Source organism: Ambystoma mexicanum, chromosome 2p, assembly GCF_040938575.1.
Source record: "Ambystoma mexicanum isolate Mex_15411 chromosome 2p, UKY_AmexF1_1, whole genome shotgun sequence".
Lineage (NCBI taxonomy): Eukaryota > Metazoa > Chordata > Amphibia > Caudata > Ambystomatidae > Ambystoma > Ambystoma mexicanum.
The window spans coordinates 1,451,202,940-1,451,219,173 of record NC_090923.1 but is presented as its reverse complement, the minus strand read 5'-3'; the positions used below and the strand labels follow the sequence as shown (position 1 = coordinate 1,451,219,173).

Genomic DNA, 16,234 nt, shown 5'->3' with positions numbered 1-16,234 from the left:
CTAGGTTGTCCTTCTATACATCTGTCCACCAGGCCAGAGTACAGAAAATCAGTCCCAACAACAAGTACACTTTTTGCAGCCTGCAATTAGTTATGCTGTGAAAGCTTTGCTTTTATCCAGGCTTTAGGGAATGGTACCTACACAACCTTATCCAAATCTAACAAAGTATTCAGATTAAGAGTGCTTTTGTGACAGGTTACAGAAACAAACTTCCTTCTCACAGTACTTCCTTTCAGTAGATCGACCAAGCCCAGTCCCTCAGTACCCCTTCAATCGCAACACTCACCGTGTAGTATTTCAGCTTGCGATTGTGCATGTGAATGATGTTTGTGCAAACTCCATTCAGGAAGTCCTGGGAGTGGGAGATCAAAACCAGAATTCGCTTGAATCTAAAAAAAGAAAGAAAAAAAACAAAAGAAACACAAAAACTCCCATTATACAAATGAATAGTACACAAAACACAGCTAGGCAAAATAAGTCCATAAATAGCCACAATCCAACCCTCACACTGGGTGCCAGGATGGTCACATACCTACTGCATCAGCTCCATCACTCGAAAGCACATCTGCTTTGGCTCCACTTTGCATTCGCTCAGAGACTTTCAGAAAAGAACAAGTTACTTACCCCTGGTAATGTTCTTTCGACTGGATGTTCCTCCCACGTGTTCCTCCCATGTATTCCTCATATTTGACACTTGTTGTCCAGCTTCAGCTGCTTCTGAATTTTTTTTTCTTTTTTCGGCAGAGGGCACGGTGTGTCAATGGCGTCGAGTTGATGTCCCTCCAAGGCCTCCGTCGAGGACGATGTCATCAAAGGCATATATAGCATGTGCAGCGCCCACTGGCCTCAGTTCTGTTTTTCCTCCTCTTGCAGCAGATACCTGTAAAACATGGGAGTGACCGTACTCCACCTTGATGGAACGGAAGCTGTAATAGCATGGGAAATTCCGAGGGGGGGGGGGGGGGTAGGATGGGCGATGAATATGTGGGAGGAACATCCAGTCAAAAGAACGTTACCTGGGCTAAGTAACATGTTCTTTGAATGGATTATGTCCTCCCATGTATTCCTCATCTTTGACAGACTCCCAAAGCAGTATTTGGTTTGGAGGGAGTAAAATTAAAATTCATACATTTTCATGGACTGAGTGAAGGACTGCCTTGCCAAAAGTACCATCCTGACCAAGGGAAGACTCCAGGCAATAATACTTGGTGATCGTGTGGATGGAAGACCAGGTTGCATCTTCAAATGTTTATAATTGGTACGCCCCTTTGAAGGGCTGTAGATGTAGCCATGCCCCTGGTGGAGTGAGCTCTTAAACCTTCAGGAGGATCTTTTCGTGCCAGCCTGTAACATTCGGATATCGCCAGAACTATCCATCTAGATAAGGTCTGTTTGGTAACAGCCTGACCCAGCTTGTGTCCTTTGTATCCGATGAAAAGTTGATCAATTTGTATCATAGACATACTTGAAATGTAAAAGATCAACACCCTCTGAGGGTCTGATCTATGTAGTCTTTCCTCCTCCTTACCAGGATGAGGTGGGGTATAGTAAGAAGGTAAAACAATGTTCTGACCTAAATGAAAATCAGAAATGATTTTGGGCAAAAAAGAAAGGGTTGACCTTTAAAACAACCCTATCCTTGTTGAAGATGGTAAAAGGTGGCTTGGATGAAAGTACCTTCAACTCACTCATGCTACAGGCTGATGTCAGAGCAACCAATAGGATGGTTTAGAAGGTTAACCTTAAGGGACACGTGTGCAGAGGTTCAAAGGGTGCACACATTAGGAAGTTAAAAATCAAATTAAGGTCCCAAATCGTAACCTGGAAAGGAGGTGCAGGGAACACATTAGTGAGCCCTTTTAGAATTTGAGTCACCAGTGGAATTTTGAAAGGGGAACATTCCTCTGACTAGCGCTTAAAAATGAACAGTGCCACCAGGTACCCTTTAATGGTACCAATCTGAAACCCCAATTTAGCCAAGGATAGAAGAAAGGGAAAAACATCAGGTGTTTTACAAAGAAAAGGATCTACATTCTTTTCCTTGCACCAGTTGCAGAATGTATTCCAACAATGGTACAAAGACTTTGTTGCTGGTTTTCTGGCCGAAAGCAACACCTCCATAACGTCATCCATGAGGTCCCAATCCTTATATCCCTGCATTTCAGAAACAAAGCGCGAAGGTTGAGTGTCTTGACCTCTGGATGGAGAACCAGACCCTCCTCTCGCGAGAGAAGGTCCTCCCTTTGTGAAAGACGCATCGGAGGACAGATTACATGTCCAAAAGGTCCGGGTACCACGTCCTCCTGGCCCAATCCACGGCAATTAGAATCATATGTTTCTCAAACCACCTCAACCTCCTGATCACACGAGGAATGATGGGGACTGGAGGAAACGCGTACAGTAGTGGAAATTCCCAGTCCACTACGAACTTGTCTCCTGGAGCTCATTTTGGGGGAAATTCCCTGGAGCAACACAGTTCGCTCTCCTTGTTGACGTTGGTCGCGAACAGGTCCACTTGAGGGGTTCCCCAAAGGGTGAAGATCTCTTGAAGGACTTCCTGAGCTAGTTCCCACTCGTGGGAGACTGCTCTGCCTGCTCAGAGTATCCGCCGCTGTGTTCTCATCTCCGGCTAGGTGAACTGCCTATAGGGAGATTTCTTCTTGAATTGCCCAATAGCAGCGCTGCATTGCATCTCTGCACAGTGGTAGTGACCCTACACTACCTCTTGTTGAGGCAGTGCATGGCCACTGTGTTGTCCGTCATCAGGATATTCTTTCCCTGGACAGACGGCAGGAAGCGAGGAAGGTGCCCGAAACTCCCTGTGCTTAGTCTTCTAGGAGACAGGAATGCACTTCTAGGTGATTGGCCGACTGGCTGTCCGGCAAGGACAGCCACCATCCTAAGTGACTGACAGCTAGGCTGGAATGAATGGGAAAAACCAGCATAATAGGCGAGGCTTTTTGGCTTGCAAGGCAGAGTCGACCACTGGACAAAGGAATCCGAAGAAGAACTTGGAAGAGACACCTGCTGCAACTTCGGGACCGCTGGTTTACCCGGTGAAGCCCTCCTGCTGTGCTGAAGCTCAGAATTTGTCTCGACTAGAGAAGCCCTGCAAGGACGACGTCTCCCCTTGAGTTGGTGTGACCAATCAACTCCAAAGTAAGCCACCTGGGTGGGCATCCTCTCGAAGATGGTTGTATTTCCACTGCAGTTGCTGCTGGAACCGAAGAGCCAGTGAGGAACACCAAATCGTGTGCACTGCTTTTAAGTTGGCCAAGAGCTCCAGGAAGATCCTCCAGACTCCCAGGAAGCAGGACTGACTGAGCATGAGCCACCTGCTCGACCCCAGATGCAAGGTGTTAGGCAGGATGGTATGCACTACAACAACCCTGAACTCCTGGCAATAGGAACCCAACCTTTGGTATAAGGTTGTACTACACAGGTTGGTAGCGTGTTGAGCAGCCAGGCTTATCTCAAGAGGGGTCAATGTGAGCTGTAAGGAAGTTGCACAGAGATTCACAGTGACAAGTATTCAAATAAACACGGTTATAGGTGATAGGATCGAATGCCTTTTTTTCAACAACAAAAGGACGGAAAAAAGGGTCGATTTAAAAAACAAAAATGTAATGGGGGTTCCCCCCAATCCCCTCCCGTTTTCTTTTTTAAAAAAACTTTTTTTGCATACTATACTAAAACAAATATAAAGCATTCAACCCTTTTTTAGATCCCTTGACTGGACACGAATGACAATACATTACTTACCGTAAAAGCATTTGATGGTTGTATCTGCTTAGATTCACATGCTGTGCATATTGCGACATCCAGTGGTCACTGCAGAGTATTGCATTTTGTTTTTCGTAGTCGAAAAGGGGACGTCGACAAGGCGTGTCTGTAACACTATCCCATAGTGACGTGCAGTGTACCCACAATCCCTCACGCGTCGAGGTCCCTCTGTATTTTTTCTGCCCTGAGGGAGCCTATTAGACGTGAGTACCGAAAAGAGAGACATAAAGGATGTCTATGTTCCTTCCATCCGAGCGGGGAGGAAGGGTGGGTGTATGTGAATTTAAGCAGATACAACCATCAGAAATGCTTTTACGGTAAGTAATGCATTGTCTTTCTGATGTTTGTTAATCTGCTTAGAATCACATGCTGTGCATAGACTAGCGAGCAGTACCCGGAGTTGGAGGTGGGTTGTGAGAAGGAACGGTAGAAAAAAGATGTCTTAATACTGCTTGTCCCACCTGGGAATCAGATCTAGAGTGGGCACCTAGACAGTAGTGTTTTGTAAAGGTGTGTAAAGAACTCCAGGTTGCTGCTTTGCAAATGGACTCAAGAGGGGCATTTGCAATGAATGCTATGGAAGCCCCACTGCGAGTAGAATTTGCTCTCGGCTTGAAGTGTAGTTCTCTCTTAGCAAGGTGTAACTGAGAGTGATGCATTGGACAATCCATCTAGATGTAGTGGATTTTGAAACTGCATCTCCTCTTCCTGCTGCCACCGAGACAAAGAACGGATTAGTCTTTCTCAGAGGTCTAGTTCTTTCCATATTAAAACATGACGGCTCTGCGCACATCCAGTGTATGCAGGATCCTTTCTCCCAAATTTGAAGGGTTTTGAAAGAACGTGGGTAGTTCTATTGACTGGTTGACATGGAATTTAGAAAATAATTTTGGTGCAAACCTAGGGTGTGTGCGTAGAACCACCTTATCCTTGTGAACTGTTACAAAGGGGTCTAGTACAGAGAGCGCTTGTAGTTCACTCACTCTCCTAATGGAGGTGACAGCTACTAAGAAAGCAGTTTTAAGAGAGGTTCTTAAGGGATGCTTTGTGCATGGGTTCAAAGGGTGAGCCCATAAGCCTGGTAAGTACCACATTTAGGTCCCATCCAGGAGCTGGTTAGCTATAGGAGGGTGTATTCTCTTTACTTCGTCCATGAAGGCTTTAATAACTGGGACTTTCCACCATGACACGGAGTTGAGAAGTGATGTATGTGGCAAGTGCAGTTAGATGAACTTTAATAGAATTAAAGACCAGCCCCGAATCTAATAAGTGAGTCAGGTAAAGAACAATCTGTGTGGGAGCGCAGTCAACAGGGTTGATGCTCTTACCCTTACACCAGATGACGAATCTCTTCCACTTGCTAGAATAGCAGTAACAACTGGTTTTCTAGCCTCCCTAAGAATGTCCATGCATCTTTGAGGGAGCTGTAAATGTCCAAATTCTATGACCTCAGGAGCCAGGCTGCTAAGTTTATGGTCCGTGGGCATGGGTGTATCGTCTTGCCCCTGTCCTGTGACAGCATGTTGTACAGGCAGGGTAGTTTCACCGGTGGAGATGAGACAAGTTTATTCAGAGACCGTTCCCCTTGGATCGGTTCTGGGGATACCTGGAGGCGTAATCCGGGCATTGAGAGTTCTCCAGAGTTGCGAACAGATCTATTTCTGGGAATCCCCATTGTGTGAAAACGAAGACGATGTCTTCTTGCAGCTGCCATTCGTACTCTACGGGCAGAGGGAAGTCTCTGCTGAGTTTGTCTGCTTGCAGATTGAGTTCCCCTGGTACATGTTGTGACAACAACAGGAACAGGTGTTTGAGAGCCCACTTCCAGATGTTCTGGGACAGCTTGGACAGTCCTGTGAGTGCCCCCTTGCTTGTTCTGGTAGTACATGGCTGTGGTGCTGTCTGTGAGGACCATCACTGTCTTCCCTTGCAGGTGTGCCTAGAAAGCCTTCAGTGCCTTGAAGACCGCTAGCAGTTCCAGCAAGTTTATGTGTTTGGAAGCTACACTCAGAGTCCAAACTCCATGTGCAGTCTGATGGGATAGGTGAGCCCCCCCCAGCCTGTGAGGGATGCATCTGTGGTTAGAGTGGCTTCCACTGCGGGGTGGCGAATGGTTTCCCTATTACCAGGTTTTCCTTCGACCACCACCGTAGCAAGAGAACCAAGGCTTGCGAGACCACCACTAGATCGTCCCATTGTCCGCTGGCCTGACACCACTGGCTGTTGAGCCAGTCTTGCATTGGGCGCATGCGCGCGATGTACCAAATATATACACGACGCCATCATTCCTAGCAAACGCATTGCTTTGCGTACCGTCACCTCACAACCGGCCACATATTGAGGGATCTGAAACAGCATATTTTGGACCCTCTCGTTGGAGGGGGAAGACAAGGCCGTCCTTTGTTCGAATTAGAGCCCCTAGGAATTGTTTGATCTGGCTGGGGTCTAGGCTGGACTTCTCGATGGAGAAGCCCAGTTGGAACAAAAGGTTTACAGTCTCTTGGGTATTTGAGCAGCATGTCTCATAAGAATCCCCTGTTATGAGCCAATCGTCGAGGTAAGGGTATACTGGGATGGACAACCTGCGCGGGTGAGCCGCTGCTACTGCCAGTACTTTTGTGAATACCCTCGGTGCAGACGCTATGCCGAAGGATAGCACTCAGAATTGGTAGTGTTTGCCCTCTATCATGAACCCGAGGTATTTTCTGTGCGCTGGCAACATTAAAATATGAAAGTATGCATCTTTCATGTCCAGTGTTGTCATGTAATCTCCCTGTGAAAGCAGGGGTATTACTTCCTGTAAGGTCATCATACGAAATTGAGGTTTGACAAATTTGTTCGCTGTGCGCAGATCTAATACAGGGCACATGGTTAAGTCCGTTTTGGGTACAAGGAAGTACACTGAATAAAAACCTTCCGTTACCTGTGATAGAGGCACAGCCTCTATTGCTCCTTTTAGTAGCAGCAGTTTTACTTCTTGAAGGATGGCGAGGTGCTCCGGTGATAGGCGTCGTCCCCTTTGGGGGGTCTGTACGTGGGGGACCGACTGAATTCTATGCGGTAACAACGGGCGGTCTGATGTTACTCCCTCCCATGCTGGTAGGAAAGTTGTTAACCGGCCCCTGACTGGCGATGCATGGGAGGGGAGCCGAACCTTCGGGTCATTTGGTGTTGGTAGCCGGGGAACCTCTGGGAGTGGGGCCCCAACCTCTACCCTTGTCACGGTGTTGTCCTCTTGAGTGTATTGGCCACTGGTTTCCTGAGTAGAGGACGAGTTGCCTGCAGTGTACTGCTGTTGACGTTGACCTCGAAAAAAGCGTTTGTTGCCGAATCCTCGCTTATTGGGAGGCCTTGAGATCTGGTCTAAAGTCTTTAGGGTGTCGAAATCCTTCTTAGTGGTCTCCAGTGCGTCGTCCACCGCTTTCCCAAAGAGGTTAGTATCCTCGATTAGATTGTTTGAGTGACGCCTGGGTCTCTGGCTTAAAACCAGAGTTGCAGAGCCAGACATGACGCTTCAGAAGTATCCCTTGGACTAAAGAACGGCCAGCCGTTTCTGCAGCATCAAGTGTGTTTTTAATGATGCTCTGGTTAACCAGAGTTCCTTCCGTTACAGTGGTTAACAAGCAAGTTCGTAAGGGCTCAGGGACTTCCAAGGTCTTGAGGTAACTTCCCCCACTGGGCATCAGCATAACTAGCCAGTAAGGTATTATTGGCAATTCTGCTGGAAAAAGCTGCCGAGGCTGTAATTCTCTTACCCAAGGCGTAGAGTTTCTTTCCTTCCTTCGCTAGTTGATAGCGGAACCCCTGCCCTTTACCTTGTGGTAGTTACCACTAAGGAATCTGGTATTGAGTGACCCTTGGGTCCGAAGGAGAGCGAGTAAAAAGTTTTTCAATTCTTGGGTTGACCCCTCTAACCAACGCAGGTGTAGACAGCGATGGGAAGATTTGTCTCTTAACTGAGGCGAGGAGGGGAATGGTCTGGCTAGTGGGAGGTTTTTCCTTAACGATTTCTTCTACAAAATCAATATCAGGAGTAATTTCCCTAGTTTCAATTCCAAAGTGCGCTGCTGCTTTCCGTAGAAGCGCATTGAAAGTAGGTTGTCATCTATAGGTGACTGGTTCCTGACCGGTGTGGTTTGAGGAGAGGAAAGGTTCAGGATCTCAAGGTCTGTAGACGCTGACTGCCAAGGCTGTGAGCCACCTTCATCTGGGTCTTCTTCGAAGCCCCCCGCCCACACGTCAGGGTTTTCCGCAAAACCCTGAGGTTCTGTTGGTCTTCACTATTTAAGAACTCCTCATCCTCTTGGAAGTGAGTCTTCTTCAGTGAGATCATAAGTATTAGTCTCCTCTTGAAGGGGGTCAAATAGTCTAGGATATTAACCCCCTAGTTCCTCATGAAGTACCTCCCCTGGCCTCTTGGGAGTTTTATGTTCAGGAGTGGACATAAATCTATCCAGCTTGTCCATACAGGATTGCAATCCCTCAAATGTCCAATGTGATAACCCAGAACGGTCTGGAGGCGAAAAGGGAGGCTTCTCTGCCTGTAGCCGTCTAGATCTGTCCCATAACGTCGAGGATAAAGTCCCTGCGCCTTCTGAGAAACCTTCCGGTAAGCTAGGGCCTTCCTTCGATGGCGGGAGCAGTCCCTGCCTCCCTTCCGGCATTCTCAGCGTCTCCCTGGCCTTGTGAGCAGGGTTCGGCGTATCACTCGCCGTCCGTCTCTGGCCGTCAGTGGAAACTATAAGAGCCAAGCTCTCGACGATTAATTTCTCCGTCGAGGGTACGTCTGGCGTCATGCTGGGCAGTGCAGAGTCTCTTCCGGCGACGGTCCCACTCTTACGAGGCGCGTCGCCTGGCGTTTTGATGGTAGCGCCCTTGTCTGCAGGTAGCCTAGTCACTACTCGCGTCTGTCGGGGAGGGCTTGTGACCCTTACGGTCGGTGGACGACGCCGGTGGGCCTGGCGTCTCCGTTGGCGCAAGGGCTTTCTTCGACAAAGAAGTGCCGTGGGTTGTGTGCTTATGTACGTTTTCTGTGTTTGTCCGTATCGCCGGGGTGTTCAAACTCATAAGTAGGGCGTGAGCCGAACTTGTCGGGGCCAGGGACAGACGCTGAGGAGCGAGTACGCTCCCTATAGAGGTCTACAACCTCCGAAACAGAGGTCCGGTTATCACTGTCCTTGTCACACTTGGCGGCGGCAGCGGCGGGTGAGGAATCGGCTCTAGACCTAGCGTAGGCTGCCCACCTCTTGACCCTGCAGTCCTTTAAAGTTTTTGGGCGAAGAGGTTTACAGGCCGCACAGCCGACCTCGTTGTGGTCGAGGGGTAAGCAACGTTTACACCGCTTGTGCTCATCTTTCCATGTGAATTTGCCCTTACAGCATGGGCAAAATCTAAACGGAGTCCTCTCCATAGCTGAGGATACAATTAAAGGTGATAACGACCCCGAAGGAAAGGGGGGTGAAAGAGAAAGGCATTCTTAGAAGAGAAAGAAATGTCCCACGACCCCCACTCTCCCTACTATTTTAGGCCGGGCCACGTGTTCGGCAGCGCCGAAGGATCTCTTCCATCTACCGCCGTCTAAGTTCTTACTCAGCGGTGCAGCATCTTTGCCGTCGAAGGAGGGATCTAATGTAATGTATAATAAATAACGATCAAAGGGTCGAGTAAATGTTTTGCAATTTCTCTCGAACAAGCTCTGCGTTAAAGCGACCAATATCTGGGCGGAAAAAAACAATCTGAGGGACCTCGACGCGCGAGGGATTGTGGGTACACTGCACGTCACTATAGGGATAGTGTTACAGACACGGCTTGTCGACGTCCCCTTTTCGACTACGAAAAACAAAATGCAATACTCCGCAGTGAGCACTGGATGTCGGACTATGCACAGCATGTGATTCTAAGCAGATTAACAAACATCAGAAAAACACTTATACACAAGTTATCTTGAATAAACAATTATTAATTTATTAGTCAGTTAGAATAAGCCTTCTTCAGAAGGGGGCCAATATAACAGTAACACTCAAATACACTTCAGAAATACACACTCTTAATATTTCTAAATCAATAAGTACACTTTTGGTATGGCCCAAAAACACTACCTACACCCTCAGGTGACTCCAATAGTCAGGGTGCTGGGGACATTAATATATAACTGTTACATTTAGAATCAGACTTAAGAGTTTGTCAAAAGAGCAAGGTTACTAGGACACAAGAGATCTCACAAATATCTCTTAAAGCAGATAAGTACTTTTGTAAACCCCCAATGCAAAGTTAGTGAACCCTTTCCAGGAAGGAAAACCAACATTCACATAGGGAAGAAGTCATTCAGGGAGCCAGGCTAAGCCAAAGTCAATTTGAGCAAACGTCTAGGTGAAACTGAAGCACTTCAGTGGTAGGTACACAGCCTTGCACAAGGTTTTAAAAGTCTTTGTAGCTAGAAGAATTCAAAGTAGGGCCACAAGCTGTTTAGGCTTGTGAAGTAAAGAAGCTTTCAGCAACTCTACAGAGCAACCACAAGTCTCACCAACAGAGAACAAGTGTAGCTACACGACAAGAGGTAAGTTCTCTTAGACTGTACTGTACATTTAGGTTGAAGAAAAATGCAGCAGATGACCTGTTCCTGTACAGCTCTGCAGTTCCTGGTGTTCCTGGGCCTCAGTCGTGGGGATAAGATGGAGGACTTCTGGGGACTCCTGCACAGCAATGGGACAGTTACCGACCGCAACCGGCAATCTTCAAACAAGTGGCACTACAGTGTTTCAGCTTTTCGCGTCTACCGCTAATAGCAAAACTGCGGTTTCTGGCTGTCGAGATGGACTTCCCTTGCATCTGGTGTCCAGCATTCTGTTGAGGTGGCTCAGGCTCGGTCAGTCCTGCTTCCTGGGAGTCCGGAGGATCTTCCTGGAGCTCTTGGCAAACTTAAAAGCAACGCACACAATCTGGTGTTCCGCTCCCTGGCGCTTCGGTTTCCAGCATCAACACTGGGGAAATTCAACCAGCTCCGAGGGGATGTCCAGGTGGCTTACTTTGGAGTAGATTGGTCCCACCAACTCAAGGGGAGAAGTCGTCCTTGCAGGGGCTTCTCTGTCGATGCAAATTTGGAGTTTCAGCGCAGCAGCAGAGCTTCACCGGGCAAACCAATGGTCCACGAGTTGCAGCAGGCGTCCTCTTCAAGTTGTTCTTCGGTTCCTTCGTCCAGTGGTCGAATCTGCCTTCGAAGCCAAAAGCCTAGCCTTTTATTCAGGTTTCTCCCATTGATTCCAGCCTGGCTGTCAGTCATCCAGCAGGGTGGCTGTCCTTGCCGGACAGCCAGCCGGCCAATCACCTAAGAGTGCATTCCTGTGTCCTAGGAAACTAAGCACAGGGAGTTTCAGGCACCTCCCTCGCATCCTGCCCCCGCCTGACACCCTGGAGCCAAAAGCAGGCTTCACTCGTGAATCTGCCAAAGGCAAAGCCAACAAAGGGACCAAACCTGGTTTGGCGTGCAGAGTAAATCCCCAAGAAGGACCTTTCCAAGAAGAAATGGCGAAAAAAGGCCAGGGCCATTTTGACAAAAATGGCACCCTTGGGTGCTTTACTGCAGCTGCAAACGCAGCCTGCGGTAAATGCACACAACTGTAGTTAAAAGTAAACCAGTGCCACCAGCCATTCATCGAGGAAAGAGTAACAGAAATGTTACATGAGAAGCTAGACAAAAGGGGATACAAAGTAACCCCTCCAGCAACCAATTGTAAGATAGTGTGTGCTGGGTCTAGAAAGTTACAAATGTAAGTAAAGTCAATTTCACTTTACTGCTCTTGGAAACAGTAGTTTATCCAAGAGAAGGTATTCAAACTTTTGGGAAGTCTGAAAGACACGGAAGGTGTAGATGATGCCCATGGAGTTTGTCAGACTCCACGAGCAAAAGAAAAAGGTCTCTCTCTCCAAGTTAAAAAATCAAGTAATCAAAATACAGCAAAGTTGCTGGGGGTCTCTAAGGTAGAAGGAATTAGCACATTTCTGAGAATTCTCCTTAACAGTTACCAAAAGTACTTACCTGCTTCAGAATGTTTGTGAGATCTCTTGTTTTGTTCTAATAACCCTTTTAAGTATTGCTCTAAATGCAACAGTGATATATTAATTTCTAGTGTCCAAGCTATTTATGTCACCTGAGGGTGTAGGAAGTGACTGTGCCGTCCCAAAAAGGGTCTTCACTCATTTAGAAACAAAGTTTACAGTACTGAGGTTTATTTGTGTGTTTCTATTATATTGCCCCTTCTGAAGAAGGCTTACTCAAACTGACTTATGCCAAAGGTTGGGTTCCTATTGCCAGGTGGTCAGGGTTGTTGTAGTGCACCCAAAGGGTACTGCATACAATCTTGCCTAACAGTCCTTCGGTATCAATATGGGTGTTAAGATTCCCATTTATGTGAATGTTTCCCTCCTGTTGTGCAACCCCACCCAACTTTCTTCTGCTGTTTAACACCATAGTCTGACTTTGCCAGTGGAGCACAGCCTTTAGCTGCACTCCCCTGGGCTTTTCACTCACTTGGTTATGGAGATCCTGCCATGCGCTTAAAGACAGTCAGTACTGGGAGACTGTTTCCCTTTCCAGTGTTGCAACTTTTCTGCAACATGTTAGAAGTTCACCATGTACCTTACAGTACAGTGCGCTTGGGTCCTCCTGTCATTTACCAGGGCCCTGGACACCCTCAAAGGATTTTTTTTTTTTTTTTGGAGAAGTGCAAGTGTGCCTTGGACAGGGCTGGTGGCAGCTTACCTTATATATTTGTAACCCTTTCCTGCCATGCAAACTGTGTTTACCGCGCGTTTGGCACAGAAAGGTGGCCTGGCTCCAAAATGGCCATGCCACAAGGTTTTGTCCTGTCCCTTGGACATATTGCCTCTTCACCTTCCCCCGGTCGAGCCAACCCCGATCAGTCCTTATTTGGGCATGCATTCTCCTGCGAAACACCAAGCTTTCGCTGGCTTCTGCATGCCTTCTGTGTGCTCTCAGGATGTGGGTTGGACTGTCTGGTTACAATACACATACTGGGTGCCAGAGAGTCTGGTGAGCGGTGAATGAGTGGCCCACGTATGGTGTGCCTGTATGTGAGCAGATCTCCCATTGGGTCCTCTTCATTTTGGCGCGAAGGAGATTCTGGATAAGGAACAAGTTACTTACCTGTAACTGTTGTTCTCCAGCATGGGTCTGGCATGGATTCACATGCTCATGAATATTCCCCGTCGTCAGGCTGGGAATCCTCGGTAAAGAAAAAACCAGTATCAGTTTCGTTTCTGATCTGTCTTTCGTAGTAATAAACAAACACTGGTCTCTGCGTCATACTGACCACAGCCAATGACTGCCCTCTACCTAAGCACCGCCTCTGGCAGCCATCTTCAGATTTGGAAGCACGTGAAGTGGCAGTATGACCAAGTGAAGAGCCGCAGAGGGGTAGGCGGGAGGGTTCGCATGTGAATCCATGCCAGACCCATGCTGGAGAACAACAGTTACAGGTAAGTAACTTGTTCCTTCTCCAGCATGGGGTCTGGCATGGATTCACATGCTCATGAATAAAGAATACATAGCAGTACACACATGCACAACCACGGGAGGTGGCAAAGGCTCAACATTAAGCATCTTACCTCCTCACCAGGCTCACCTCAGGCGAACAGGTTGCGCAGCACTGCTTGGCCGACCCTGGACTCCTCCCTGGAATCCCGGTCGACGCAGTAGAATTTCGTGAAGGTGTGCGTCGACCTCCACGTAGCAGCCCTGCATATGTCCAGCAGGGGCACACCAGATAGGAACGCCGTGGTAGCTGCGATCGCTCTGGTGGAATGGGCTCTCGGACGGCCAGGCAGCGGTCGGTTTGCCAACCGATGACAGTACATGATACAGCCGGAGAGCCATCTGGAAATGGAAGCCTTCGAGAGAGCCTTCCCCTGATTGACAGGTCCAAAGTTCACAAAGAGTTGTGACGTCTTCCGAAAACACTTCGTGCGGTCTACGTAGAACTTCAGCGCTCTAGCCACATCCAGCGAGTGCAAAGTCCTCTCAGCCGGCGACGAAGGCGACGGGAAGAACACAGGCAACACCAAGGGTTCGTTGAGATGGAAGTCCGACGGCACCTTGGGCATGAAAGAGGGGTGCGTCCTGAGCACTACCCTCGTGTCGTGGAAAGTCAAGTACGGGGCCTTGCAGGAAAGGGCCTGGATCTCTCCCACTCGTCGTGCGGAGGTGATGGCCACAAGAAAAGCTGTTTTCCACGATAGAAACTTCAACGGGGCCGAGTGCAGAGGCTCGAACGGAGGTCCCATGAGCTTGGTCAGCACCACGTTGAGCTCCCACGCCGGGGCCGGAGCCTTCACCGGCGGGAACGATCTGAACAGTCCCTTCATGAACTCTTTCACCAGACGATGAGACCACAAGGACGTCCGCCCCGTGGTTCTGGTGTATCGGGAGATCGCAGCAAGATGAATCTTGATGGACGCGTGTGCCAGACCAGCTTTGGCCAGCGTCAGCAGGTACGGCAGTACTTGGGGAGCCGTAATCCGTAGAGGGTTAATCTTCTGTGCGTGGCACCAGACAGAGAACCTCTTCCATTTGTGTCCGTAGCATTTAAGAGTCGAGGACGCCCTGGCCTTTGCAAGAACCTCTCTGCAATCGGCCGGTATGTCGTATCCTCCAAACTCTAGCGCTGCAGGAACCAGGCCTGCAAGTTCAGCGACTTCGGGTCGTGGTGGAGGATGGCGCCTCCTTCCCTGGAGAGTAGATCCGCGTCCGCCGGCAGCTTGATCGGCGGGGACGCTGACAAGTCCAGAAGGTCCGGGAACCATATCTGCCTCGGCCATGCAGGTGCGACGAGGATCATCCTGCACCGTGACCTCTTGAGCTGGTTGACGAGCCGGATTAGCAGAGGCAAGGGAGGGAACGCGTAGAGGAACAGGCCCTCCCAGGGGAACGAGAAAGCATCGCCCATGCTCCTCGTCTGGGGAAACCTGCTGGCGAACCTCCGGCACTTGGTGTTCGTCGCCGTCGCGAACAGGTCGATCTGGGGTGTGCCCCACCGTCGGAAGAGGCGATCCACCAGATCCTGCCGTAGTTCCCACTCGTGGCACGAGCGCAGCTCCCTGCTGAGTGAGTCGGCGATGGTGTTTTTTATCCCTGCCAGATGAAACGGCACCAGAAAAATCCCTTGGGCGACAGCCCAATGCCACAGGTCCTGCGCCTCCTTGGACAGCGCTGGGGACCTGGTTCCGCCCTGTTTCCTGATGTAAACCATGGTGGTGGTGTTGTCGGTGAAGATCCTCACCACCTTGCCCTTGAGGGACGGAAGGAAGGACCTGAGGGCCCAAAACACTGCACGGAGCTCCAGGACGTTGATATGCAGGGACTTCTCCGTCGGGAGCCAGAGTCCCCTTGCGTGCAGATTTTCGGTGTGCGCTCCCCACCCTTCCAGGGAGGCATCCGTGGTCACAGTCTCCTGGTGGGCTGGGGTCTGGAAGTCCATGCCCGCCGTCAGATGCGCGCGGGTGCCCCACCACCGTATCGCTCGTCGGAAACTCTCGTCGAGCTTGATCCTTTCCTCGAAGCTGCCCGTCGTCTGGATCCAGCGCGCATCCAGGAATTCTTGCAACGGGCGCATCCGGAGCCTGCACATGGGAATGAGGTAGATGCAGGAAGACATCATCCCGAGGAGGGACTTGATGGACCTCACCTTGGCCGCGTCGGCCACCAACATCCGTTGCACCTTGCCCAAGATGGTCCTGGTCCTCTCCTCCGACGGGGAGGCCAGAAGGGACACTGTGTCGAGCCTCGCTCCCAGAAACAGTGCGACTTGCGCGGGCACCAGGTGGGATTTGGCGTAGTTCACGGAGAATCCCAGGTCCGTGAGGAGTTGGACGGTCCTTGCCGTGTGGACCACGGCGAGCTCCCTCGTCTTGGCGCGGATGAGCCAGTCGTCCAGGTAGGGGTAGACGTGAATCCCCTCGCGGCGCAGCTGCGCCGCCACCGGTGCGAGGCACTTGGTGAATACCCTGGGTGCCGACCGTAGTCCGAAGGGAAGGGCTTTGAACTGGTAATGACGCCCTTGGACCACGAATCTGAGGAATTTTCGGTGCCCCTTTAGGATGGGAATGTGGAAGTAGGCATCCTCCAAATCCAACGACGATAGGAAGTCTCCTTCCTCCAGCTGACCCAGGACGTGCTGGAGGGTGACCATCCGGAACTTCTGCGCCTTGATGAACTTGTTCAGACGTCGCAGGTCTAGGATGGGGCGCCATCCTCCCGTCTTCTTCACGAGGAAGTATCGCGAGTAGACTCCGGAGCCCCGAAGCCTCTTTGGGACGAGTTCGATGGCGCCCTTTCTGAGCATCGCCTTTACCTCCAGGAGAAGTTGAGGGACGTGAAGTTCTTTCCTGGCCACGGGGGGGACGCGCGGGCACCTTCTTTGAAACTCGAGCGCGTGGC

The 16,234-nt window shown here is 49.8% G+C and overlaps 1 protein-coding gene across 2 annotated transcripts in view; it reads right to left on the bottom strand.

Annotated features, from left to right (window-relative positions):
- The window catches only part of ABCF2 (ATP binding cassette subfamily F member 2), a 440,304-nt gene that overhangs the window by 234,847 nt on the left and 189,223 nt on the right, over positions 1–16,234 (bottom strand). For both annotated transcript variants that reach the window (XM_069646016.1, XM_069646017.1), the window contains exon 7: positions 287–389. In XM_069646016.1, coding sequence (XP_069502117.1) covers positions 287–389 — 103 coding nt within the window. The remainder of the gene's footprint in view (positions 1–286; positions 390–16,234) is intronic.